General features: G+C 43.2%; 3 protein-coding genes across 5 annotated transcripts; 1 reads left to right on the top strand and 2 right to left on the bottom strand.

The window, feature by feature from the left end:
• Positions 1–20: 20 nt before the first annotated feature.
• cmpk (cytidylate kinase) lies at positions 21–5,163 on the bottom strand. Its single transcript, XM_064941517.1, has 6 exons — positions 4,913–5,163; positions 2,990–3,136; positions 2,473–2,625; positions 2,199–2,275; positions 1,563–1,659; positions 21–1,316 (listed from the first exon to the last, which is right to left on the bottom strand). The coding sequence occupies exons 1-6, from the start codon at positions 5,054–5,056 to the stop codon at positions 1,275–1,277; spliced, it is 660 nt and encodes a 219-aa protein (XP_064797589.1). The 5' UTR covers positions 5,057–5,163; the 3' UTR covers positions 21–1,274.
• Positions 3,048–27,175, bottom strand: LOC135517276 (UDP-N-acetylglucosamine transporter-like). 3 transcript variants are annotated; one of them, XR_010452020.1, is made up of 10 exons: positions 21,956–22,107; positions 17,828–18,104; positions 17,476–17,630; positions 17,203–17,325; positions 16,734–16,908; positions 13,704–13,822; positions 11,792–11,925; positions 11,199–11,405; positions 9,136–9,257; positions 3,048–3,136 (listed from the first exon to the last, which is right to left on the bottom strand). XR_010452020.1 is itself a non-coding variant. In XM_064941441.1 (8 exons), exons 2-8 carry the CDS (start codon positions 18,036–18,038, stop codon positions 11,312–11,314), a joined length of 1,011 nt encoding a protein of 336 aa, XP_064797513.1. In that variant the 5' UTR covers positions 18,039–18,104; positions 26,534–27,175; the 3' UTR covers positions 10,523–11,311. The 3 variants fall into 3 exon arrangements, 2 of the variants coding, with proteins under 2 accessions (XP_064797513.1, XP_064797498.1); XM_064941441.1 differs by lacking the exons at positions 3,048–3,136; positions 9,136–9,257; positions 21,956–22,107 and adding an exon at positions 26,534–27,175 and having other exon boundaries at positions 10,523–11,405; XM_064941426.1 differs by lacking the exons at positions 3,048–3,136; positions 9,136–9,257 and having other exon boundaries at positions 10,523–11,405.
• Positions 5,188–10,048, top strand: fam78ba (family with sequence similarity 78 member Ba). The gene is made up of 3 exons (XM_064941465.1): positions 5,188–6,625; positions 7,011–7,290; positions 7,821–10,048. The coding sequence occupies exons 1-3, from the start codon at positions 6,291–6,293 to the stop codon at positions 8,061–8,063; spliced, it is 858 nt and encodes a 285-aa protein (XP_064797537.1). The 5' UTR covers positions 5,188–6,290; the 3' UTR covers positions 8,064–10,048.
• Positions 27,176–27,944: the final 769 nt, after the last annotated feature.

Here is a 27,944-nt window from a genome sequence, read left to right as displayed (position 1 = left end):
CAGAAAGACACAGAGGGGGGTATATTTGGTTTGTTTGTATTTGACGATTTCTCCCACTTTACATGGCAACATACTCCGATTTGACAAAACTGGTCCTTTGTCGCATAATCAAAGATTTAACAAATAACACACAACAGAAACTTAACTGTCGGGAGCTGATCTTTGTGCACTTTTGTAATGACGCATACATAACACAGCCAAGTCCTTGTTGGAGAACAAAGTAAGCATTGGACTTCACATTTTCAGCCACACTACATGGGGCGACAAAACATGTCAGTATTTCAGCATTCGGGAGAACACCAAAGACTCTTTCATGTGCAGTGACACAAACTTGCAGATAGTCCCAAGTTTAAACTTGATTTCACAAGTTTAAGTTCAAAATTGGTCCCACACCGTATGTGCAGTAACAACTATCGTTGCCCTGCCAGTTTAATCCACAAATTTGTAATACTGCAATCATGGCTGCTGTGACTCGATTCCCTGTGGTCCTATGGGACCGCTGTTCATATTTCTTCCAACATGAGACTGGTGCTTTTTATATTTTATTAGTACACAGGGGAAGTTCATAAGACAATTTTCATTTCTGAGTACCTGTTCCTCGTGCTCTATCGTCCTGTAGGTTCAGTCCAACCCTAATCTAACACAAGGTTTCCCAACTCAGTCCTGGCGCCCCCCCTGGGTGCAACCCTGATCTAATTAGCTGGTTAATAATCTGAATAAGGTTAGTTATAACTGGGGTTGGAGTGAAAATGGACAGGATGGTAGCTCTCCAGGAACAGGGTTGGAGAGCTCTGATTTAGCCCATAGAAGTGGTTGGTCAGTGAAAATGAACGTTTTCGCTTAGGGAACAGCTAACAATGGTGTGTACGCAGATTTGATCACAAAAAAAAAAACATTAATTTAACATACAGTACTGTATATGCCTCTGCTTGACAACAAAAATAAGTGCCTCGCCAAGCTAAGAGCAATTCTATTAGTCTTGTCCCTATACAAAGCCCCACGACTACAATGACAGGCTTGTCAGTTGGTGTACAACTACCGTAGTGAAACCCAGTGCGGTTGGTCAGTAGAGCATCTTACTACCCATCTTATTCACTCTTACACACACATTCAATCACACCCTTGGAAGAGCAGCTCGGCACTGACAAAAAAAAAAGTTTTTTTTTTTTTTAAATGTAAAAAGTAATTTGAATGGACATGTATAGTGTTACTGCAGCTGATACAAAGACAAACAAAACTGTGAATGTTACAGTTGTTGGCAGTTGGCGGGGATTTCAACCCTCTTTGTCCAGGATGGCTTTGACGTTGTCAAAAACCTGAAACAGAGAGGGAGAGAAAGAGATGCATTAGAGAAAACAAGAGAGACATTGTGTTTTTTGACAAGTGTGTGATTGCCAGAGGGTGCAGGGGAACAGAGAGAAAACCAATAGGGAAAGAAAAAAACTCAGAGGGAATTAACACAAAACTAAAATAGAAGTTAAGAGTGAATAACTTTGCACTAATGAGTGTGTTCCAACTGCCCATCTTGTGTGCCTTCAATGGCTGTAAACTCCTTTGCTTACCTCGTCCACACCGCACGAGGCATCCACGGTGCGCACCTTGCCCTGTTTCTCATACAGTGAGATGATAGGCCGTGTCGACTGCAGGTATGTCTGGATCCTTCAGGGGAGGAAATGGAAGCTCAGAAACATGCCTGACCAGCACCCAGGACTCAGAAGAGACCCAAAATGGGGTCACAATGACGTATATACAGCCAAGCTAAAAACAAAAATCGCAATCTCAAAAGCAATGTTTTTTTCACTAGAAAGTTCATTATGAAAAGGTCCATTATGTCGTTTAGTGTACAACCCGACTGATTTCATACAAAAATACACGTTATAGATCTGTCACACTCATTGAAATAGTCTGATGAATGGTAGATCTGTTGTATATGCAATATTTCTATGCTTCCCATCTGTAAATTGTTTTAACGTCTTATTACTTTCAGTTTTGTATCACACCTTACAACTACAGAAAATACAGTATTTTTGGAGACTAAAACTATATTGAACTGAAATCAGGCAAACATTTTAGAAACCAGGAAATGTAAGTACCCTTTTTTTTATGAACAAGAGCGGTGTCTCCTTTTGAGAGTTCCAGTTCATATGAAAGAGGTCAATGGTCAGTGATCATTGAAAGCCTTAGTGTTTGGACGCTACCTTTTCTCCAGGCTCGCTCTGTTGTCATCGGTGCGCCCGCTGCTCTTCCCTCTTTCTAGACATCGGTCGATACAGACCTGTAGACAAGAAAAAACACAGAGCTCTCAGCATAAACCATTACACTGTCAGCTAAGCAATAAAGACATTAACACTAGGATTAACACAAATGTGGCTTATATCTGAGGTATGTCTTCCCCTTACAGTGATTTTGCCCCTTCCATTTCATCCCCTCCCCTTCCTTTTGGGAGATCCTCCCCCCAAGGTGTTTAATTACCTCACTAGTACAGTCGAAGAAAAGCACAAATTTGACGTTAGCCTTCCCTTCCATGACAGTGGTCCACCCCTGGAGGTTGTCTTCATTTCGGGGGAAGCCGTCGATGAGGAAGCGGAACTTCTTCTCGTCCATCTCCATGGTTTCCTCCATGGCCTGAGGACAAAGGAAAGTGAACGTTAAAAAAGGGATATTCTGCACCAAATCAAAGTCAGACTTTTTTTAATGTCTAAAACATGGTGCGTCTTTATTACACACTAGCTGTAGATCTGACATCAAAAATATTTTGAGGTGAACTATTTCTTTTGAGTATGGATTAATTCAGCCCATGGAGCAATGACAGAAACTATTTCAGTAAGAGGAGGGGGGAGAAAGACTTACTCAGACCACAATGACTGTTTAGTGCTACTACGCTCTACCCCATGTTAACTAAGCGAATAGCAATTCTGATTCCTAACTTACTGTACGTCAACAGCCAACACAAACCTTGTAGCCATAGGTACCTGGAGTTGGTGCATACCTTCCTGAGTAGGTTAATGGTGATCTCGACAGGGACGATCTTGCCATCCTTGATATAACTGTCAATGAGCTGTCCGAACTCTGACCCCTCTCGGCTTCGCTCGGCCCTCAGCAGGTCTCCGGCAGACAGGTGAGTGTAACTGTAGTTCTGTGAAAAACGCAAATTAATGCCAGCTTTTACTAAAACAACACACTCTGAGAATAATCACTGATCCAACCGCTTACGTGGGACAATAGTACAGAAACATACCTGTTCTGTACTAACAAAGTATGTTACTTTCCATAGGAATCAATTGGATATGAGAATTAAATTGTCTGGGACTAATGTCATTTATAAAAAGGAGTCCAATAGTAACAATGCATTAAGTAGAGAATAAACAGAAAATAACATTGTCATAGGCATCATGGGTTATGGTTCTAAAATGATGCTGCTGTGCTCCATTGACACTGAAAGCAAGGGGAGGGATTTTTATATTTCGCTGTATGAAGACAGGCTTTATAAGTGGGTGGCTGGCTTAAGAACTCGTGTGGTTTCGTCATGCTTGAACAGGATGCTTGCGCAAACACAAGTGGCCCAGCTCTGTTTGAATATAGGTCTAAACAAAGTAATTTGCAAATGCAGGAAACAGAAGAAAGCCCATGGGGAGCTACAATGTAGTGTGTTAATAGTCAGACAGCTGAATAGCAGTAGTAGTTTATCTTTTGACTAAAACCCCACCCAGACTCAGATACACGTCAGCCTTCATTTCTCAAGACTACTTGTTCAAGGGCATTGGCTGGAGGTTTAGAGCAGGTGCAATGCAGATAAACTGAACTTTACATCATGTGAATTGCAAAACAGCTGAACTGATAAGATGTAGACTACACATGGGTGTGACATCAAGAGCAGTGCATAGGTTACTCTGTGTATGTAGCTAGAAGCCTTTCACAACGAACATAGAGCTAGCCCATTCCGAGACGGTATATACCGTCCATTCACGAACCTGTCTGCCGGCTGAGGACAGCGCCCCGACGATGCCAAAATGCTCGGTCTAAAATGTAAACACGTCTCCCACCGAAGACGGAGGCGACTACAGTTGCTAATTAGCTTTCTGCGGGCGCCGCACACCTGTGTGTAACGGAAGAAGGACGCCCACAAACACGTTGTAACTGAAAAATAAGTGTCAGCTGCAACTGTTAAAACCGCTTAAAAGTGTACATTCTATCTCTGGGAAATAATTTTTGACGTCATATCTATGTAGAGGGCTTTATGGATCTATGTACTGCAATTGAGAAGCACATTTAAATGGAGTATTTGGCTGCCAGAGGCAATTCGCCTCTGAACATAATAGGTCTTTGGACTAAAAGGAGTAGGCTACCCTCTTCTGTCACTTGGTGAGTCATAGCCCACTGACTCCCGAGGGGTATACTACCAAGAGTTTTCCATATAAAATTGACTAAATATTCTGAAATTGCTCATTTTTAAGAAAAACTAGAAATGGGCATGGTCTAATTTACTCAACAACCAATAACCCCCCCCCCCCCCAAAAAAAAAAATCTGGATGTTTATCAACGTTTGCTAGCTAACACATTGATTCTGCTTTGTAGTACACCCTTCTGATATTCAGGAAAAATCTTCAGATAGTTTTCTTGTTGAAAGGTTGACTGATTGAAATATCATGTATTAATTGTTCACATGACTAGCTAGTTAGCTGGCTAGCTAGTGTAGTCTTGCATAGTTATGCTAGCTAACATATCAAGTAGCATAACAACCTATTGCATTGAGGACAAGAAAGGGAAGTTGATCCATTTAGCTGGTCTCTCGTGGACAGAAGCCAACAAAAGTGAGCACAAACCCCTCATATCTGTTAGTGTTTCCCAACACAATTCAATGCCCTGTCAAATTATCTTTGTCCTTTTCATTGTTCTTTTCTCGCCATCTTACCTCAACGATTCTGGCACACTGGGTCCCTTTCCCCGCCCCAGGCCCTCCCAACACGAACACAACCTGCGGCTTCATGATCAATGCGGCCCTGTACACAACGCTCGGCACCTTCGCTGATAACCTACTCAGTAAATGGAAAATCATAAACCGATAAAACCAAACAATACACTAAGTGTACCCGGTTCGATGAAGAACAGATCTAAAGCCCGGTTGATGCGTGTCAGTGGGAAGTCCGCCAAAGCAACACCACTTCCGCGTTTGACGTGGCCAACCAATGGCAACAAATGGGGGAGTGTCCAATGGGTGTAAATCACGCCCACATGATGTAAACTTTTCAATACAGGCGTCTCATGACGCCTCTCCCTCTGTGGTTGCCGCTGTCTTATCCTCCCAGCATCAGCACCTAGCCGAACTGAACAGCGACCGTTGTCGAGGAAATGATGCTCTAACAAGCGAGGGAGTTGGAGCAATAATGCTCAATCGGGAGACGGAGGTATTATATATGGATGATTCGTGTTACCAAAACATTTTAGGGATGTTTGGGCGTCTGGGTATCACACCTTGTCGCGGGCACGTTTGTGAATCTCTCGTTGCGTTCTCTCACCATTTATGATGCACCATTCATGATGCGAGCTTCCCTCATCATTGATCCCAAGAATGGAATGAAGAAAACGTTGAAATAGCGCTAAGGAGATTTATTGTCTCAACAGGGCACCATAGCCTGCCACGCGCCGTTTCGTTGATTTATATAGCCTATAGGCTATACTTAGCCTACTATCGCCGGTTTTTAGGTAGGATATGAGCCATTGTATAACGTCTTCTTGTTGTGACTATCTCATTTGAGGGCGCCGTACAGATAACAGGGCTATGCAAGCCATCCAAACAAAGGCACCCGAACAACCCCATTGACACAACTGCTGCCCCGTCGCCACTGACATGACAACGCTGAGTCGAAGGAGCAGGTGCAAAGGGCACCGACCTGCAGCCGGACGCGTGGACTCGAAAAGGAAGTGGGACTTCGGGCTCGCAGAGAGTAAGCAGCATCCCGGAGGGGGACCTATTGCAGTTTCTGGGGACAAGCACCAAGGACAGTGCGGCACACAACAGTCACACCGGGGAAGGCTGCAGGGGGCTGTTCAGTGTACCTTCCCCACACTCACTCTCCATACCTCACTTGCATTAACGTTCCGTTTTCCCAGTGCAGAAAAATGCTTAACTGCTGCTGTACTGATTTGATATCGAATGTTGCCTCAATGTCTTTATTCAAAATGATGCCTCTATTTCGTTTTCTTCAACCCAGTAATTTGACCGTATCAGTGATGGGTAAATGAAAAGATTGATATTGGTTTAAAAGCTGGATGGAATCCGAGAGGGACTGATGTACATACTGGTCAGGTATCGTCTTCTGCCTTCGTCTCTGGTTCTGCTTACTCTGCTACTTGCCAGCACCATGGGCTGTATCCAGAGCATCTCCTGCAAGCCTCGCATTAGAAGGGAGAACATTGTAGTCTACGAGGTATCGGCCTCCATTGACCAGTGCCCAACGGTGATAGAGGAGAACTCGCCCATAGTGCTGCGGTATAAGACACCTTACTTCAGGGCCTCCGCAGGGATCGTGATGCCTCCGGTGCCCCGCAATGAGACCTGGGTGGTGGGTTGGATCCAGGCTTGTACACAAATGGAGTTCTACAATACTTATGGGGACATTGGCATGTAAGTTCTGAGTTGATGTCATCCACCATCAGTCATCTCGAAGTGCCACTCATTCAATCTCTGACACACACACACTCTCTCTCTCTATGACACACACACTACGCCCACAGCACTTAAGTATATTGGCCTAGGATTTAGTTCAGTGGGCTAAAACAGTCTTGAGTTACTTGGCCAGGCAATCCTAGTCTGTCACATGTGAGCTGTAATATTGTCTGTTTGTATCAGTTGTAGACCATTGGTGAATTTCGAACGCTGGTGAAATTCTAGCCGTGCATGGCCTGCTATAAAAACAGAGTCCCATTAAGTGAGGTCTTTGCACATGTATCATGTTCTGTTGTATTGTTTTGTGTATTACTAAAGACATTCTGCATGTCCACTACCCCAGGTCCAGCTGGGAGTTACCAGAGCTCCGTGAGGGCCGGGTCAAGGCCATCAGCGACTCGGACGGGGTCAGCTACCCATGGTACGGCAACACCACTGAGACGGTCACCCTTACGGGTCCCACTTCCAAACCGTCGCACCTCACAGTCAGCATGAACGACAACTTCTACCCCAGTGTGACCTGGGCCGTTCCCATCAGCAACAGCAACACGCCAATGCTGTCACACATCACCCGAGACCAGAGCTTCATCACCTGGTTGGTTGCCATCAACTCTGTCACCAAGGTAGGCTTCAGAAGATGGGCTTCCTTGGATTTTGTGAACGGCTCTGTTAAATTGTGTTTTTTATCTTAAGGGGATAGTTCACTTAAAAATCTAAGTTTGTCAGATGTTTATAGACCTCTAAAGTAGTCTAATCTCAAAATAAATCCACATCCCACACCATCTGTTGTGTGGATCCAACAATATGTACCTCAATCCCAAATTAATGGTAAAGATTAGCCCCATCTAACTAGTTTGAGCGACACAACGGATGGTGTGCAATGTGGACTCACCCCAACATACTTGAGGTCTGACTTTTGTCTTAAAACATCTGACAAACTGTGATTTTGAAGTGAACAATCCCTGTATATTTTTTGTTGTCGCTCAGTGTTAATTCTAGACAAGAACAGAAATGTACAGCCTTGGGGTCAAAGTAGGCTACAGATTGTGAAGCAATGCTCTAAGTGCTAACTGTAAAGCACTTTGGGCTGCAGCATATTACATATAAGTTGCTATAATAGTTAACTTCACTATTATGTTTTCGGACTATCCAGGAGCGCATTGTGCTGCAGACTGTGCGGTGGCGGATGCGGGTGGACATCGCCGTGGACCCTGACATGCCCCTGGGCTCCCGGGCCTCCCTAGTAGGCCGTCCTCACCAGGAGCAGCCCCATATTCTCAACTACCAGGAACCAATACCCCCCAACGCCCTGGGACGACCCAATGCCAATGACGCCCAAGTGCTGATGTGGAGGCCCCGCAGAGGGTCACCCCTAGTGGTGATACCGCCCAAATAAGGTTGTAAAGACTGAGAAAACACAATGTGATTAGTTCATGGTAATGAGGAAGTGTGGCCCATCGAAGGAGAGGGAAATTAGGGAAGATTGATAAGGGAAGTTCCCTTATCAAACATGGCAGCTGCAGCTCTTCACTCGCACCTACTGTCAGGGTTCAATGGATGATAGAAATCGTGAAAAAGTTTAGGTATTTTCTCTGGGCTGGACTGCATTGGAATTGACACAGCGGAAGTCTATAGAGCGAGACTGCTTTCAGAGGCAGGCTCAGCACTGCATCAGCGTTTGATTGAGTCCGGCTGTTTTTGGACGGCCACAGTGCTGTACTAGAGTTCTATCTATCTGCCTTTGGAAAGAAAGGTACAGAGCTATCAGAGTTCTACTGAGGTGGACTGAACACAGAACCTATCGTACAGTAGGTCTTATTGCATGAGAGAGAAAACGGTCTTTGACTGGAATAAGAATAGTATTTTGTATCAGCTGATCACACTTAGGACATGGAATGGAACTTCTTACATTGGCCATGATATCCTGAAAGCTGGAAAACTCCCTCAGTGCCAATTATGGACGTAACAGCATTTAACATAGAACACTTTAAGAACACTTTGTTAAGATATTTAAATGATGAGGCAAATCATATTATGTGAATCTTCTGTTAGTTTAAGATAAACTCAATCATCCATCAGATTGTATTAAGAGCACCTACTTGGCATAAAGGTCTAAAACGAAATGGGCTGATTGTGGTCTCATTTAAATGTGCCATGTCTATGCACTCACATAGAAAGGTTTAAACGGTGTGGGTTTTCTGGTGTGAGTTGAGTATCTACATGCATACACATGAATGTCCAATGTCTCAATCCAACCTGCTAGCCCCTAACCATATTGCTTATCTATACAATCGTTTCAGATCTACACCAAGTGCCTTGTGTTAGGGGCAAGTGGTTGATTTTGGGATTGGGCCATAGTGCCACAGTACACTATCAAGGCAAATAGCCTGGGCTAGCGGGTTCATTCAGAGGGGCCCCTGCCATATGACACAATGTCACAAGACTCATGCTCCATCTGTGCTGCTCACCAGTTTCAGTCGTCACCTTCCCATCTGTCTGTCCATCCCTTTCATCACTCCATCATTTTCTCCCCTCTCTGCATGCCTCCAATCCCTCATCTCCACTTCAAGACTATGCAAACACAGAGGGACTGTTGACCGAGAGAGATAGAAGAATACATGATCAGGAAAGACAGGGTGGTGGTAATATTCACAATGAGGGCTTTGTCGTGTCCCCAAAATAGCTGCCATTGATTGGGTCTCTTTCTATCCACATTCACAAATTGTCATTCTTGTGTAAGATGGAAGCTATTTCCATGTTAGATACACAATGAAATGAAAATATATTATATGAACAGTTTATGAACTTTTGAATTGGTACCAAACATATTCAGTGATCTCGGGCTCGATAGGAACCAGGATTGCCTTCATTAGGGCACACCACAGCAAAATGTTTTTCCAACACAAAACGCATTTCTTATTGGACGGGTTCGGGCAGTCTGTCCCTGTTTCCGCCCATTTTGTTCCATTCAGTGCCTCATGAATATGACCCAGTTGTTGAGAAACATCAAATAATTTATGACCTCTTACTCATCAAACAATCCTGCTTTGGGATTTCATACCTAGATGAAACAACATCCACAATACAAGCTCTTTCAATACAAAACATCGGTTTAAACCCTTATTTTACATTTGATTACTTAATTTATTCATTTTATCTTGCACAACAGGTCATTTTTGAATAAAAACATCAGCAACTGGATGTGTAATTCTTTGGATCTGAATGGCCGGACAATGAGCAGCAAGTTTAAAGCATTCCTTCCTTTAATCTTTTTCTTCCTTGTCCCCAATAAAAGGACATCCAGTATCTCTACAGTCATTGGTCTCAACCCCTCCCCTCTGCAGTAAATGTGCTACAACCCAACGCTCCCACTAGGTGGAGCTGTCACTCAAAAACAAATGAGGGGCGGTAACCTGTGAAGCATTACATTCATTTAAATGTCCTCCCCCTTACTGCCCATCAGTACCCCTAAAATACATTCATACTACAAATTCCCATTCCCCTACTCCCCAAATACATGATAAAACAGTAACGTTGGTAGTGAATTCTTGGATTCATCGATGAATTCTCATTGTTCCCTGTAAAGTCTATTTTCCTATGATTCCATGCTTTGGTGAGTTTGGCTCTATCACCCGAGGTGAGAGGTCACGTGAGCAGAACCCTTCATATGCCCTGCATAGGCATCATTAAACATAGTACATTAAACATCTTACGACTCCTTTCCCAGGAGTTCTGCTCCTCCTTGACTACGCAGACCTTCTCAGTAGCTCTGAGTGATTATTGCTTTTCGAGGTCGTTTTGGTTTCAGATTTTCAAAGAAAAATTCTAATTTAAAAAATGACATTAAATACACTATGCATTACATCGAATCAAATGTTATTGGTTGCATACAGATATTTAGCAGGTATGTTATCTGGGTTGAATGCTGGAACACAGAATATTAAAAAATAAAAAAAAGTCCTATGATGGTAGTGACTGCACATTACTGCTTATTAACTATCAGTTATTCAGATGACTTTAATAAAATATTTTAGCTGTGTATATTGCATGTTTCATTTGATGACGTTATTATTTCATTCCAAGTCATCATCTCTATAGAGCTGCTGCCTATGCTCTCTGACAAATCTCTATTTTGTAGATCTTCACAGTAAATAAGGCAGGCTTTTATGACCACTAAATACCAATACCTCAAGCAACTGCTCTCAGATGTATGCACTCTTGATCACTCATCCCTCTGTCTCTTACGTTGCAGGCGTAAAAGAAACAGACCAGAAAACTAGCTGCGCAATGAATTATGGTCTTTCTAGTTAATTATCACGTTTTCTGCACTAAACTATGAAGAACATTGGCCTGTTGGAAACTACAACTCCTTACTACATCGCACAGTTCTGGCATGGTCTTATTTATCTCTATAGAAACTGCAGTGCAATGTGTGTATTGAGCAAAGAAATAAAAAATTCAATGGAATGAAATTCAAATAATTGAACTAAGGTCAGTCAATTAGTTGTTTTAAAACTGAAAAATAACCGACATTTTGGTTAATTGCTCAGCACCACTTCTTGGCAACATATTCCTCCCTCCATCTTTCTCCGTGTGTCTCTTCTTTGGGGTTCCTGGGCTGTGGGGTGGTGGAGGGGAGACCCTCTATACTTTGCTGTGGTTGACGGCTGGCCTCTTGCCCTCATAGCCATAGAGGAAGGTGGCAGCAATGACCAGCATTGCTCCCAGGAAAAACACACTGGGAGAGAGAGAAAGAAGATGTTGTTAGAGCTATGGGCAGAAATGAATAATCAGGGCGTTTTCATATATGAATTCAGCTTCCTGGTGCGGATGCCTTGAGCAACTGCTGGTACTCTGGTCCTGGAAATTGGGCAGGGACAGGGATTGGTTTAGGCCAGGATTATTTTGTGTTTCAAATATGCTCCATAGCACAGATCAGGGTATCAAATGCTCCAGGATCTAGATAATACAGGTATGTGTGAAAATGTCCTTGATTTGTATTGTTTCTTCTTCTTATTATTATTATTATCTCTATTTTACCCCTGAAGTCTGTGGAGACGTGAACCTTTAGTCCAATATGGACCTGGCCAAATTATTTATGAAAGTGTGTTTGTTTGTGTGTACCTGGTAGGGTCGAAGTCCTTCAACCAGAAGTAGGATATGAGTGTCGACAGGATGATGGAGAGTGACGTGGCGAAGCCCTTCAGGATGTTGTCTGCATACTTAATGACTGCTGCTATGACCAACCCGCCCAGAGCCTGGAAACACACAAAAGGACATGGGTTTGATGGAAGACACAATACACACAACCAGTCACACATAAAAATACACACAAATACATAGGCGTTCATGCATGAACACACATACACTTTGCCTCTCTTTCTCATTTACTCTTGCTTTCTCTCTCACACACAAGTGTGCACACACACCTAGAGTGAATAGTCAGAATAGGCAGAGTAAAGGTTGTTAAGGTATTTTTTATAAGGAGGTTCACATCCTTTTGCTCTGGCTTACCTCACTTTACAGTAAATCAGGGTTGTATGGGCTACGTCAGGGGTCGGCAACGTAAGGCAAGCGTGCCAGCCTTGGCACGCGACGGTATTTGCCTTGGCACACCAAGGCCTGGCAAGCAACCCCACAATTTTAAACAGTGGTATAGATATTTTTTCCTCACTTATTTTTGCCAGTTTATTTTTTTAACTGGAGAAAATATTTGAAATTGAATGCAATGGTTTTGATATTGCATTGGTATTCACTGCAATGTAGTAGTTCCCAAGGTATGTAATTCCTGATTAGCCAATGAGCTTCATAATTTTGCAGGAGTTTCATATTATTAGTTCAAGGCAAGACGACCCACCTCGCCTCTCCCGCCAAATTCAAATCCCAAGGCAGCGCTGAAGATGAGATTCATTTTCACAAAGCTAGCAACTAGCAAGCCTTCTTTAGTTATTTTGAAAAGTCATCACAAAATGTCATCAGCAAAGAAAAATGTATGGCTTCTTGGACAAAGGAATATGGATTTGTTGAACTGAAGGACCAGTCTGTTGTAAAACTTGTTTGTTGGGCATTAAGTGTGCCCCATCCTTTTGAAACGAGACATGAGGAAAAACGTCAAGGATGAGGGGGACAAGGCAGAAGGAATCACGAGGGCGGTGTCCAGGTATGAAAAGCAAAGCAGTGTGTTTACAAATCTACATGCAGTCAAAAATCAAGCGCCCGAGCGACTCCTAGTGGCGGGCTGGGCGCTTGCAGGCTGACCCCAGGCATCAGTTGAACTGTGTTTCCTCCGACACATTGTTGTGGCTGGCTTTCGGGTTAAGTGGGCGGGTATTAAGAATCACGGTTTGGGGTGTCATGTTTCGGAGAACATATGACTCGATCTTCGCCTCCTGAGCCATTTGGGGAGTTTTTTTGTTGTTGTTTTAAATAGATGCACCTGTGATTAGTGTGGCTCTTGATGGGAGTGTGGATGTGAATGACATTCCACGTCTGACAGTTGTTGCAAGATACTGTGACTCCGAACAGGTACGTGAGGAGCTGCTTCGTCTTAAACCCATGCAATGGTACTACTGAAGGAGAAGTCGTAGCAAGAGCCTTCACCGATCATTTTGAGAGAGGTTGTCGATATTAAAAACACATTCGCTATTACAACTGATGGTGCCCCCGCTATGGTGGGGAAACAAAGGATTCGCAAAGCTGATTGAAGATAAGATTGGCCACCCCGTGGTTAAATGCCACTGCATCACTCACCAAGAGAATCTGTGTTCCAAGATGAAGTCCGTGGAGCTAATGGACAGCGCGCCTCTGTTCAGCAAGCTATGGAATTCTTCCATTATTCGGGCAATTAGATATTCAATAGACACAATTAGTTGTAATGCACATATGAAAATCATAACTGGCACGCAGATCGTTAGACATTTGTAGGATAAATTGTCAAATTGGCACTCCACACAAAAAAAGATTGTCGACCCCTGGCCTACGTTATAATTAAATGTATGCGCTTTTTGAAACTATAACTTAAGCATATTTACAGTACCTGCAGGGCTACAACGGTCCAGGTGAGTGAGTTGTAGCCTTGGAACACTCCGGACTCCCTCACTCTCTCTCCGTCGTACACAAACACTCCAATAAGACCAAACACCAGACCAAACAAACCTAGGAGAGGGAGGGAGATCAAATCAAAGTTTATTTGTCATTTGTTATTTGTCATGCACAGGATACTTTATTTGCATTTATTTATATAACCTTTATTTAACTAGGTAAGTCAGTTAAGAACAAATTCTTATTTACTATGACGGCCTACCAAAAGGCCTCCTGCGGGGGCTGGGATTAAAAATAAATGAAATAAAAAATATAGGACAAAACACACATCATGACAAGAGAGACAACACAACACTACATAAAGAGAGACCTAAGACGACAACATAAGGCAGCAAAATATGACAACATGGTAGCAACACAACATTGTAGCAGCACAAAAACATGGTACAAACATTACTGGGCAAAGTCCACAGCACAAAGGTCAAGAAGGTAGAGACACCAATACATCATACAAAGCAGCCACCACTGTCAGTAAGAGCGTCCATGATTGAGTCTTTGAATGAAGAGATTGAGATAAAACTGTCCAGTTTGAGTGTTTGTTGCAGCTCGTTCCAGTCGCTAGCTGCAGTGAATTGAAAAGAGGAGAAACCCAGGGATGTCTGTGCTTTGGGGACCTTTAACAGCATGTGACTGGCAGAACAGGTGTTGTATGTGGAGGATGAGGGCTGCAGTAGGTATCTCAGATAGGGAGGAGTGAGGCCTAAGAGGGTTTTATAAATAAGCATCAACCAGTGGGTCTTGCGACAGGTATACAGAGATGACCAAAAACACTCAAACTTTTATAGATGCACAATCGAGAGCATACTGTTGGGCTGTATCACCGCCTGGTACGGCAACTGCTCCGCCCACAACCGTAAGGCTCTCCAGAGGGTAGTGAGGTCTACACAATGCATCACCGCGGGCAAACTACCTGCCCTCCAGGACACCTACACCACCAGATGTCACAGGAAGGCAAAAAACATCAAGGACAACAACCACCCGAGCCACTGCCTGTTCACCCCGCTATCATCCAGAAGGTGAGGTCAGTACAGGTGCATCAAAGCTGGGACCAAGAGACTGAAAAATAGCTTCTATCTCAAGGCCATCAGACTGTTAAGACAGCCGTCACGAACAGAGTTGCTGCTGCCAACATACTGACTCAAATCTCTAGCCACTTTAATAATAAAAAATTGGATGTAATAAATGTATCACTAGCCACTTTATATAATGTTTACATACCCTACATTACTCATCTCATATTTAAATACTGTACTCTATACCATCTACTGCATCTTGCCTATGCCGTTCGGCTATCGCTCATCCATATATTTTTATGTTCATATTCGTATTCGTTCCTTTACACTTGTATAAGGTAGTTGTTGTGAAATTGTTAGATCACTTGTTAGATATTACTGCATGGTCGGAACAAGAAGCACATGCATTTCGCTACACTCACATTAACATCTGCTAACCATGTGTATGTGACAAATAAAATTTGATTTGACCAGTTTACAGAGGAGTGTAGAGTGCAGTGACGTGTCCTATAAGGAGCGTTGGTGGCTAATCTGATTGCCGAATGGTAAAGAACATCTAGCCACTCGAGAGCACCCTTACCTGCCGATCTATAAAGTACGTCTCCGTAATCTAGCATGGGTAGGAAGGTCATCTGAATCAGGGTTAGTTTGGCAGCTGGGGTGAAAGAGGAGCGATTACGATAGAGGAAACCAAGTCCAGATTTAACTTTAGCCTGCAGCTTTGATATGTGCTGAGAGAAAGACAGTGTACCGTCTAGCCATACTCCCAAGTACTTGTATGAGGTGACTACCTCAAGCTCTAAACCCTCAGATGAAGGAGTCACACCTGTAGGGAGAGAGGCATTCTTCTTATCAAACCACATGACCTTAGTTTGGAGGTGTTCAGAACAAGGTAAAGGATAGAGAAAGCTTGTTGGACACTAAGAAAGCTTTGTTGTAGAGCATTTAACACAAAATCCAGGGAGGGGCCAGCTGAGTATAAGACTGTATCATCTGCATATAAATGGAGAGCTTCCTACTGCCTGAGCTATTTTGTTGATATAAATTGAGAAGAGCGTGGGGCCTAGGATTGAGCCTTGGGCTACTCCCTTGGTGACAGGCAGTGGCTGAGACAGCAGATTTTCTGACTTTATACACTGCACTCATTGAGAGAGGTAGTTAGCAAACCAGGCCAAAGTCCTCTCAGAGACACCAATACTCCTTAGCCTGCCCACAAGAATAGAATGGTCTACCGTATCAAAAGCTTTGGCCAAGTCAATAAAAATAGCAGCACAATATTGCTTAGAATCAAGGGCAATGGTGACATCATTGAGGACCTTTAAGGTTGCAGTGACACATCCATAATCTGAGCGGAAACCAGATTGCATACCCGAGAGGTTACTATCGACATCAAGAAAGCCAGTCAGTTGATTATTGACAAGTTTTTCCAACACTTTTGATATACAGGGCAAAATAGAAATAGGCCTATAACATTTAGGATCAGCTTGATCTCCCCCTTTAAATAAAGGACGAACTGGAGATAGGCTTTGCGACGATAGGAGCAGCAACCTTAAAGGTTCTAAATCATCTGACCCAGATGCAGCAGGTGAAAAACAGTACAGTGAAATGCTTACTTGCAAGCTCTTACTCAACAATGCAGTATTCAATATAAAAAACAATATTGAAAAGTGTCTTAAAAAGAGCATAGAATCAATAATGCTAAGTCAGGTAAAATACACACAAGAAAAAAAATGAGAATATACACTATATATATACAAGGTCAATACCAGTACCAATATCAATGTGCAAGGATACTGGTGATAGTTGAGGTAGTTATAGTATGTAGATGTAATCAGAGGTAGAAGTGACTGAGCAGCAGGATAAATATTATAAATAGTATCAGCGGCGTATATGGTGATTGTGTGTGTGTGTGCGCACAAGGACACACACACACAGATTTCAGTGATGCTGACCTAACTGGATGTTGCGGACCCATACACTCTGTTTGGTTTCTTTGAGGATCTTCTCAAAGTAGACTCCAGCGAAGCCACTGGAGAAGCAGGCTATTAGTACGGCTATCACACCGACTAACTGGGAGCCTGCAGACAGAGGCTTCGAAGATGGCCCACCCAGAGACTCTGTAGGCCACTGTGGAGACAAACACACAGTACATCAACAACATTCAGTATGTAACATCCACAAACAAGGATGCGCATGTGGAGTATGGTTGCAAAATCCTGGAAACCTTTCATGGAGATCGTGTTACCACTGATTTATGCAAATGATTCGGAAAAACCTGTGAACCTGTGAAAAGTTTAGACTTCTGCCTCCCTAATGTGAATACATGACTAATCTGACAAAAACCCATCCAAACAGACCAACCAATTAGATTTGGTATGAATGAGAAGTTATTGAATTGTGTGGTGTGTTTAATCTTGTCACCTGTACGAGAGCGATACCAGTCATGAGGATGAGCAGAGATAGCCACTGGTAGAGCCCGAGTCTCTTCCCGAGCATGGACACTGAGAACAAGGCCGTCGTCAGGATTTTCAGCTGGTACGTCACCTGGTTGGGGACAATATCGATTTAAATTCCTGCCAGTCAAAACTGGTCAAGAAATGCAGTGTGGAGTCCCTCAGGGCGACATTCTTGGTCCACTTTTGTTCCCCTTATACATGTTGCTACACACAAGCGCACGCACGTCACGTCTCTCACCTGGTAGGTAGCAGCATCCAGGTTGGACAGAGCGACATAAAGCAGGTTGTTCTGGAGTGTGTAGATGCCTGATGGGATGGCCAGCTTCAACGTCTCCATGGGCTTGTTGAGAATCTCTTCATTCAGCACACGATTCAATGCCCGAACACTGAAGCCTGACAGGAAGAGAAACAGAGATTTAACACCCATACACTGAATCCTAAGAACGGGATAGATAGACAAAGAGACTGTAGCATAGATCCTATAGATAGACAAAGAGACTGTATTTTCTGTGTTGTCATTGTTTATCCATTCACTGTGTCACAGACAGAAAGCCAGGCGGCCGGACAGCCAGATCGATCACTATACCCACTGTGGTCGTAGAAGACGAGCAGCAGGCAGGTGAGGATCTTGAGCAGCTCGGCCGAAACCACGGCTGAGGAGGCTAGGTAGCGCGGCCCCTCGCCCAGCAGCGTGCGCGAGTACCTCATGGTGAGCACCAACGAGGTGGTCTGCAGCACCAGCACTCCCAGGGACACGTACTTCAGCCGCGACTGGGACTGGGAGGCTGAGGGCAACGACATGGAGACGTGGCAGGACGACTCCTCAGAGCCAGGGGGCGGGGCCAGAGGGGACAACCCTGGGTTAGGCTGTGGGAGAGATGGACAGTGAGACAGGCTGTGGGACACACATACAGGACAGTGAGGACACAGGCTGGGTTAGGCTGTGGGAGAGATGGACAGTGAGACAGGCTGTGGGACACACATACAGGCTGGGTTAGGCTGTGGGAGAGATGGACAGTGAGACAGGCTGTGGGACACACATACAGGACAGTGAGGACACAGGCTGGGTTAGGCTGTGGGAGAGATGGACAGTGAGACAGGCTGTGGGACACACATACAGGACAGTGAGGACACAGGCTGGGTTAGGCTGGAAGGCGGCTATTTAACACACGCAATCCCTTGGTAATTATAAATAAAAGTTCTGAATTTTCATAGCATTTCGAAAAGATTTTGTTTACGCATGACCAAAAATCTAATTGATGTTATAGTGAGTTTAAGGCAGTTAGGTGGAATACTACGAAGCTGTGTTGTTCGTTTCGAGAAGTGCTACCAACTGATTGATTTGACTTGGTATGGTTTATGCATCAATATCCAATGAAAAATGTTGCTGAGAAGTCAAGCTGCCAAATACATATTCGCAGGGAACATTGTTCATCAACCCAAATTGCACAATCACTTGTATTTAGGCCTTACACAGTAAACACATGCATTAACGGTGGAGGAGTCTAACCCACAAGAAACATGGTGAACACCAAAAAAAAGAGCTTGCTACTAGAAATGGAGGACAGGCTATCCTGGGTGCCAGACTGTTTCTGCTCTTTTTTCCAACTCCTTATGGAATTGTCATGCTATGTTTGGCTTGACGATGACAACAGAGTAGGCAAAACACAAACAGACCACATGCATACTTGAAATACCAGTATGCATGGCATGCCAACTCAAACATGCATACAGTAAGTACTATAACATTCAGTCTCATCTGTGTACAGTGGTTCAAAAGCCCAAAAAAGACAAACAGTCATCCAACTATTAACTACTGAGAGTTAGAACTTAATTATATAAATACAATGATAGACTTCGGGGCAATTCCACGGAAACAGAATGACACACTGAGACTCAAGATTTTTTTTTAACAAGAAAAGTATGCCAAACAAGAACCGTTGATAGCAAAGCTAAACCATACAACTGCCCATTTTACATAAACACATTTACTAAAAAAAAAAACAATGCAGATGTGAAGTTTGGTAACAGAATGACAGTCAAATCTCCCTCAGTTTTTAACGTGACCATGTTTTCCAAAAACTCTTAAATATCTACTCCAAATTAAGATTGAAAATATGTCTCACAGATCACAGTACAGCATATTTCAGTACAGTACAGTACTGTGCTGTCCAAAATTTTGAAACGGATGTCTATGATTGGTTCAGAGTTGGACTGACAAAATGTCAACTTTTCCCTTGTCAGTTGGTGCTCAGTGGGTGAGAGGGGTGGTTACATAAAACAAAGGGGGGGCCTCATGGGTAGGTGTCAATAAGAGCCATGGGTAGGTGTCAATAAGAGCCGGGAGAGGTGACATTAACTGGGGAAAGAGAAGAGAGAAAGGGGGAGGAGTTGTCCAGACTCACACTCTTGCTTTGACCACCACATAACAGAAAGAGAACAGTTATGAGCTGAACATAACAGTATTACAATGGAAGGGAGGACAGTAGCAAGTGACCAAAGGCGATTTGTGATTACCATGAATTCCCATTGTAGCCAATTCAGTCATTATGTTACCGATTTCTTGGTCATTCTGTTATTACAAGTTTTAAATCACTTCATAGATCATAAACCAAATGATCAGTAAAAATACTATAACTATTTGATAGGTCTACCTTTACATGTTACTTATTTGAACTTTTCTTTATCCTCCCTGAAAAAAATCAAAAAATGATGTGGGTTTTTGGTAACAGACAACAAGGCAAAATCTCTCAAACCTATAGAAGTCAAATAAGGGCCCTGGTACAATGGTGACGCTGGGGGAGTGGTGCCAGGAAAATTGACATCTCCATCAACGTCAAGTTTGGACACACCTACTCGTTCAACGGTTTTTCTTTATTTTTACTATGTTCTACATTGTAGAATAATAGTAAAGACATCAAAACGATTAAATAACACATATTGAATCATGTAGTAACCAAAAAAATGTGTTAAACATATCCAAATATATTTTGGATTTTAGATTCTTCAAGTAGCCACCCTTTGCCTTCACGACAGCTTTGCACAATCTTGGCATTCTCTCAACCAGCTTCATCAGTTAATCACCTGGAATGCATTTCAATTAACAGGTGTGCCTTGTCAAAAGTTTATTTATTTATTTCCTTCTTAATGTGTTTGAGCATAATCAGCTATGGAACCATATGCAGCGGTCTAACACACTACCCAAACTGGACGTGTCGCGTGCGCAAGCATTGCAAAATAAATGTACACATACATGTTATTCAATCATTGCACCCACACTGCTTGTGCACGCCAACGAGCATCTGCGTTGCCAGGCGCTAAAATAGAAGTTGCTTCTATTTGTGACGCCAAACGCGATACAAGTCCTGCCACTCCCATCTCCTCGTTGGCTTTCAGAAGCATATACCCACGTGCCATCTCCTCATTGGTTACACCCACGTGGGTGATTGAAAGATGAACTGAGGTTGGTTATACACCTTATTATGAAATGCCAATCGCCATATAAAGTCCAAAGAAGAAAAATCCTGGAAGGAGGAGAGATGACTAGAAACGATTCGGTTAACCGTTTTATATATCCCATGATAAATTAGCTAGCAACAGCAAGCTAGCTAGCTAAATTGCCATACGTTTAATGCTTTTCAACCTGTCCACAAATTAATATAATTGGTTCAGTGTTTGTTTTGATATTTCAACCTGCGTGTCGTGATCACGTTTGGTGTGGGGGGACAAAATCAAGTTGCCGGTTTGGGCATGGTGATAAGACACTGCATCGTAGTGCAAACTGCATTGCTACAGATGCTGGTTCGAGACCCGTGCCGGCCACGACCGGGAGACCCAAAAAGCGACTCACAATTGGCCCAGCGTCATCCGAGTTAGGGGAGGGTTTGGCCGGCAGGGATGTCCTTGTCCTATTGCGCTGTAGCGACTCCTGTGACAGTGAATTAAATAGTTTCTTTGTCATCTTGCTAGGTAGACATCTAGCTGTGACCATCTGGCTACGATCAACAAGGGCTTTCTACAAAATAGCAGCATTAGCACAGCTAGCTAACATTTGTGATGGGGGGAGAAGAAAAAAACTATACAGTTACATATCAGGATATTATTTTTGACGATATATCGTGTGGACAATACCAAATATTATTTTTGCGCTAGTTGGCAGTACATGAACCAAAAGTTCAGTATGTTTCCTTCATAGCTTGTTCTCAATCTCAATCTTGGCTCTCTCTTATCCCTCTGCAGCAGACATTTGGTGAGCAATGTATTTGGAACATCGAATCGCAATAAAAACACAGTATTGAACCGCAATACATATAGTATCGGCACATAAGTATCATAATAATATCGTATTGTTCAGTCCCTGGTAATTCTCTGCAATAGCTAATATTGGAATCCAGAACATAAGCAACACACACAGACTTGCATTGCCAAACAAAGGTACTACCACCTTCTGGTTTGGAGTATTTTAACACGGCTGAGTGGCTGACGACTTCGGGTCTTTGCTGTGTGAACACAAAAGAGTACTGTCGGCAGGCAAATGTTTGACAATCCTACCGGTGTGTCTTGAGCTATAACTTGTCCCACAAAAAAACTCCCCAAACCTTTCCTGAGCAACTCATAACCTTAGGCTATGGTTGGCCTCACCTAGGAACATCCACTCCTGAGCTAATACCCCTCCGTCAACCCCCTTCCCCACCCCCAATCAATAAAACAAGACAAACCATAGAAGGACGGCTGAGGAGGCAACGTGGCTCCTGGAGGTAAAGTCAGCTGTGTCACCTTGGCCAGCTAGAGAAGAGATTTGAGCAGAGGAGAGAGGCAGGCTGCCACTCCTTCCCATGTGCTTAGCGCTCGGTGACTGGTGAGCCGGATGGGAGAAGGATATTCAGTGGTGTTGCAAGAGCGATGTCAAAATCCTGTAAGGGCAGGGCCCCGGTCGTGGACTGTAAGTTGTTTACACATGCTGACTGGGCCAGCTGTAAGCACACTCACAGGCAGGCACTGTTTTTAACTCTGTTACCCATAGTCCTAGTTTATTTCAGGCTCCCCTGTCTCAACCCACCACTACAATGTCACCAAGCAAGATTGTCAGGCATTGGGTATCTTTTGAGTGCATTCAGGGAACTTAATTTCAAGGGCAAAATGTGATGCTCTGATGAAGGTCGACCGACCGAAAGCTTAGCAACCATTTGTGCACGGGAGCATTGTCATGCTGAAACAGGAAAGGGCCTTCCCAAAACTTGCCACAAAGTTGGAATCACAGATCATCTAGAATGTCATTGTATGTTGTAGCGTTATTTCCCCTTCACTGGAGCTAAGGGGCCTAGTCTGAACCATGAAACCATTATTCCTAGCCGGAACCCCAGACCATTATTCCTTCTCCACCAAACTTTACAGTTGGCACTATGCATTTGGGCAGATAGCATTCTCCTGGCAATCCCAGATTCAGCCGTTGGACTGCCAGATGGTGAAGCGTGATTCATCACTCCAGAGAACACATTTCTCTGCTCCGGAGGAGTCCAACGATGGCAGGTTTTACACCACACCAACCAATGCTTGGCATTGCGCATGGTGATCTTAGGCTTGTGTGCAGCTCCTCGGCCATGAAAATCAATTTCATGAAGCTCCTGACGAATAGTTCTTGTGCTGACGTTGCTTCCAGAGGCAATTTGGAACTCGGGTAGTGAGTGTTGCAACCGAGGACATATGATTTTCACACGCTACACTCTTCAGCACTCGGTGGCCACGTTCTGTGAGCTTTTGTGGCCTACCACTTCATGGCTGAGCCGTTGGTGATCCTAGACGTTTCCACAATACCAGCCCTTACAGTTGACCGGGGCAGATCTAGCAGGGCAGAAATTTGAAGAACTGACTTGATGGAAAGGTGGCATCCTATGCCGGTGCCACGTTGAAAAAGTCAATGAGCTCTTCAGTACGGCCATTCTACTGCCAATGTTTGACTATGGAGATTGCATGGCTGTGTGCTCAATTTTATACACTCGTGAGCAACTAATATGAAGGCGTATCCACATACTTTTGGCCAAACGATGGAAATGAGTGCTCAACTATTTGTAAATCATCTCAGTTAAGTCTCACTCTCAGTAAGCCCAGTTGTGTAGGCTAAGTCATCTCCAGTTTAACTGCACACAACAGCCACTGGAACATCATCTGGGAGAGAAACAGCAATTTCATAAGTAAATATTAGTTAGGCCTACTTTGTAGCATAAAATGGAAAATAAATGTGTACACGCTCTAATATTAGTGAGTAGGTAACGTAGGTGCAGAGAGCAAGTCGGGCTAACGGTGAGAGCAGAGTGGTGACGAGGCAACAACACAGTGGCCTCATTATGTAGACACTCTCCAGCTGCTGCTAGTGGGGAGTGGCCACATAATCCCTCTCTGTGTGTGTACCGGGAAGGGGAGGGGAAGGGGTGTAGGGATGTCAAAGCACTGGGTTGCTAGAAAGCCGACCTTCACACACGCATATGCATACACAGTCATCTTAACACACACACACCACTCTGCCTTCTTAGGAACCAGACCTGGGTTCAAATACTGTATTCTTTTCTTTCAAACATTTTGAATTACAGTGCATTCGGAAAGTATTCAGACCCCTTGACTTTTTCCACATTTTGTTACGTTACAGCCTTATTCTAAAATGGATTTAAAAATATATATTTCAACAACCTACACAATACCCTATAATGACAAAGCAAAAACAGGTTTTTAGACATTTTTGCAAATGTATAAACTGAAATATCACATTTACATAAGTATTCAAGTCGGCAGGGGGTTAGAGCGTTGGGCCAGTAAGTGAAAGGTTGCTAGATCGAATCCCCGAGTTGACAAGGTAAAAATCTGTCGTTCTGCCCCTAAACAAGGCAGTTAACCCACTGTTCCTAGGCAGTCACTGTAAATAAGAATTTCTTAACTGACTTGTCTGGTTAAATAAAAAAATTCAGACCCTTTTCTCAATACTTTGCTGAAGCACCTTTGGCAGCGATTACAGCCTAGAGTCTTATTCGGTATGACGCTATAAGTTTGGCACACCTGTATTTGGGGAGATTCTCCCATTCTCCTCTGCGGATCCTCTCATGCTCTGTCAGGATGGATGGGGAACGTCGTTGCACAGCTATTTTCAGGTCCGGGCTCTGGCTGGGCCACTCAAGGACATTCAGAGACTTGCCCCGAAGCCACTCCTGCGTTGTCTTGGCTGTGTCCTTAGGGTTGTTGTCCTGTTGGAAGGTGAACCTTCACCCCAGTCTGAGATCCTGAGCGCTCTGGAGTTGATTTTCATCAAGGGTCTCTCTGTACTTTGCTCCGTTCATCTTTCCCTTGATCCCAGTCCCTACCGCTGAAAAACATCCCCACAGCATGATGCTGCCACCACCATGCTTCACCAGACCAGAGAATCGTGTTTCCTATGGTCTGGGAGTCCTTTCGCCATTTACTGAGGAGTGGCTTCTGTCTGGCCACTCTTCAATAAATGCCTGATTGGTGGAGTGCTGCGGAGATGGTTGCCTCCATCTCCACAGAGGATCTCTGGAGCTCTGTCAGAGTGACCTTCGGGTTCTTGGTCACCTCCCTGACCAAGGTCCTTCTCCCCCAATTGCTCAGTTAGGCCGTGCAGACAGCTCTAGGAAGAGTCTTGGTGGTTCCAAACTTCTTACACTAATTAAGAATGATGGAGTGCCTTTCCAAATCATGTCCAATCAACTGAATTTACTACAGGTGGACTTCAATCACGTTGTAGAAACATCTCAACGATGATCAATGGAAACAGGATACACCTGAGCTCAATTTCGAGTGTCATAGCAAAGGGTCTGAATACTTATGTAAATAAGGTATTTCTGTTTATTTTTAATACATTTGTAAAAATGTCTAAAAACCTGTTCTCGGTTTATCATTATGGAGATTGATGAGGAAAAACATTTATTTAATCAATTTTCAGATAAGGCTGTAACCTAACAAAATGTTGAAAAGGGGAAGTGGTCTCAATACTTTCCTAATGCACTGTAAGTATTTAGATATTTCATGTGATTGAAATCGTGTACCTTATTATTATTTGGAATTACATTTGTCGTACACCATTTAAAGCTGGAATCCTTAAAGAAAAATTCCACCCCAAAACTATTAGTCCATTGTTGACGTAGTTCAAAAATGTTTTGCTTGACAGCAATCAAGTTGTCATGATATGTAACTTTCAAAATAGAGAAATCATTCCCGTATAATACATTTTGCGTCATATGATGCAAAAAGCTTCATACAGGGACAACTGTATTTTGAAAGTAAAGGCAGGGGAGAGCAACTGCGCCCTCACCACGAAGATTTGAAGTTGAAGGCAGGCGGTACTGCAGGCATTGTTCCATAAAACAGGATGCCCCATTATCGTGATTGGGGAAATGGTGATCTTCATGGTCAATATTCTTGGATATAAAACAAATCATCAAACCCAATCATGGTAACAATAATTGCTTCTATTTCACCAGATGTATGTCCTTGAACCGATTACTTTAAAATCACACACAGACTAAGTTAGGCCGTCATTGTAAATAAGAATTTGTTCTTAACTGACTTTCCAAGTTAAACAAAGGTTAAATAAAACAATTAATAATAGAGTTAGTTGCTAATGGCAGCCTGCAGTACCTCAGTCGGCCAACTTGAGATACTCAATGAGAGGGGGAGCACTGAGCTGGCCTGCAACATAACTTCCTATAACTAGAACTGCGCATTTGATAATTCCAAAAACTCCTCCATTATAACAAGATGGTGACATGCTAAAATGACACTTCCTGATCTTCAAATGGGCCACTGAGTATCCCAATAGGAAACAATTGGGTGACTTCATCGATGGCTTCATACATTTTTTTTTTTTACAGTCTATGAGTAAAGGCGAGGCACCTCACGTTGGCGGCATTCAGTTTCATTCTCCATGCTAAAACTCACAATTTGCTCACTCCTACCAATTGATGCATTGACATCAGTCTTTATTATGGCAATTCAAGATGGCGCTACCCATACACCTGTTTCTATTCCCCGTTTAGGTCCCATCAGGTAGCCTGATTTTAGATGTGTCCATGTAAACAGGGTTATTATGGAAATCGTCTTTCTTGCAAAGCATGTAAACGTTTCAAACCAACTATGATATTAATCTGACTAACCACAATAATCATGTTACTGTGTGCATGTAACCGTACTCATGTTGCAGATTCAACAGTTGGCTTCTTGCTGGCGTGCGAATCTTGACATATACACGTGTTTAGAATGACAGTAAACGCTTGAATAGAGTCGCAACATACCTGTAGTAGGAGAGGTGAGCAGGGGGAAATACTTATGATGACGACAATTTATTCAAATAACTCTCTCTCACTGTCCCACTCTTCCGACTGGTCTAACAGACTTCTGGCAGAAATAAATAGTCTAAATGGCAGAGATGCTGATGTCAATACGTTCATTCCAGGAATGTGGGGTTTCTTTTCAGTACTTCTCTTTGTACATCTGGCTGAAACCTTCCTCCACAAACCATCAACATGTTTCAGTTTACTTTTCCCAAACCGAGGTTTAGAAACTCTGTGCCTGACCGGAGTTCCCTCATCCGTTTTTCAGGGGAAACGTAAAGTCGGTTGAAAATACTTTATCCTTGAAAAGAAAAAAAAGGCGACACCAGAGTGGTATACTGCGAAACGAGCTAGATGTACTCAGGCTTTTATGAAGCGAGCCGGCTTCAGTTAGCGTCACATTCCAGGTCAGGCTTCATCCGTTCTACGATGGTGAATATTGCTTGTCCGACTGCCGCGAACTCCAGCAGCGAACACACCCTTTTCGCGCCATTTCGCCCGTTGTTGGGCAATGTTAAAAGTCATATGGTGGACGTAGATTTCAGCGCGCACACGGTTATGCTAGTGATGTGCTGTTCGCGAGTGACTCGTTCTTTTTGAACGACTCTTTTTACTGACTCAAGAGTCATGATTCGTTTTTCAGAGTGACTCGTTCATTTCAGTCATCTGTTTGACCAGCTGGCTGACCGCAATTACATTGCGTGTCTGAAAGTGGGGGGGATCAACAGCGACAGGCGTTACACCTGTGCTATGTAATTGGTTAGATGGTTTTAATTTCTTAACACGTTTTTATTGTTCAGTTCCCGACCGCGTGAAACAAGACTGGGAGAGCTAAAAAGGCACTATTCTTGATAGACAATCATACTGTTCCATTTGAATGTTAACAAAACACACATAACAAACACCTCACTTAAACTAAAAGGAATGTTGACGTTAGTTATTAATCTATCAGTTTTCCATTTATTACCAATAAATCTTAATTATTAGGCCTATAATTCATTATGATGTCTCTTCGGCTGTCATCTGTTGTGTTTTGTGAAGAAGGGTTATTATAATTACTCTTGTATAATTGGGCAGCAAACAGCCTACCGGTTTTTCATTTACCAATAAATCTATGTTTGATTATTAGGTAAGACTTCCTTTTAAGGGTGCATTATTACTGTGTAAATACATGTGTAATTAAACTAACAAGTATTGTAGTTAACTGTAATGACTCATAGTTACAATGTAATAACATGTATCTGGTAGTAGTTGCAGAAGGATCTTGCTAGCTCATGCGTGGCTCTGCCCACCTCCTTGCTTGTTCTGCCAACTCGACTCACAAGTGTCCCATTGGAAACATCAAGGTGCGGTCTATCTTGGGTCAGTTGTA

This window comes from Oncorhynchus masou, chromosome 3, assembly GCF_036934945.1.
Source record: "Oncorhynchus masou masou isolate Uvic2021 chromosome 3, UVic_Omas_1.1, whole genome shotgun sequence".
In the NCBI taxonomy this organism is placed as follows: Eukaryota; Metazoa; Chordata; class Actinopteri; order Salmoniformes; family Salmonidae; genus Oncorhynchus; species Oncorhynchus masou.
The sequence above is the reverse complement of the archived record's forward strand: the minus strand, read 5'-3'. Positions and strand labels throughout refer to the sequence as shown.

Excerpts from the sequence above, each read along its gene's own strand:
- cmpk (XM_064941517.1), bottom strand. The coding sequence starts at position 5,056 with ATGATTTTCCATTTACTGAGTAGGTTATCAGCGAAGGTGCCGAGCGTT. Across the intron at positions 3,137-4,912 it reads AGTGTGCCAGAATCGTTGAG|AACTACAGTTACACTCACCT; the intron begins GTAAGATGGCGA and ends CGTTTTTCACAG. Across the intron at positions 1,317-1,562 it reads CCTCGTGCGGTGTGGACGAG|GTTTTTGACAACGTCAAAGC; the intron begins GTAAGCAAAGGA and ends TCTCTGTTTCAG.
- fam78ba (XM_064941465.1), top strand. The coding sequence starts at position 6,291 with ATGTACATACTGGTCAGGTATCGTCTTCTGCCTTCGTCTCTGGTTCTG. Across the intron at positions 6,626-7,010 it reads ACTTATGGGGACATTGGCAT|GTCCAGCTGGGAGTTACCAG; the intron begins GTAAGTTCTGAG and ends CCACTACCCCAG. Across the intron at positions 7,291-7,820 it reads CCATCAACTCTGTCACCAAG|GAGCGCATTGTGCTGCAGAC; the intron begins GTAGGCTTCAGA and ends CGGACTATCCAG.
- LOC135517276 (XM_064941426.1), bottom strand. Across the intron at positions 16,909-17,202 it reads CTGGTATCGCTCTCGTACAG|TGGCCTACAGAGTCTCTGGG; the intron begins GTGACAAGATTA and ends TTGTCTCCACAG. Across the intron at positions 11,406-11,791 it reads AAGGACTTCGACCCTACCAG|TGTGTTTTTCCTGGGAGCAA; the intron begins GTACACACAAAC and ends TCTCTCTCCCAG.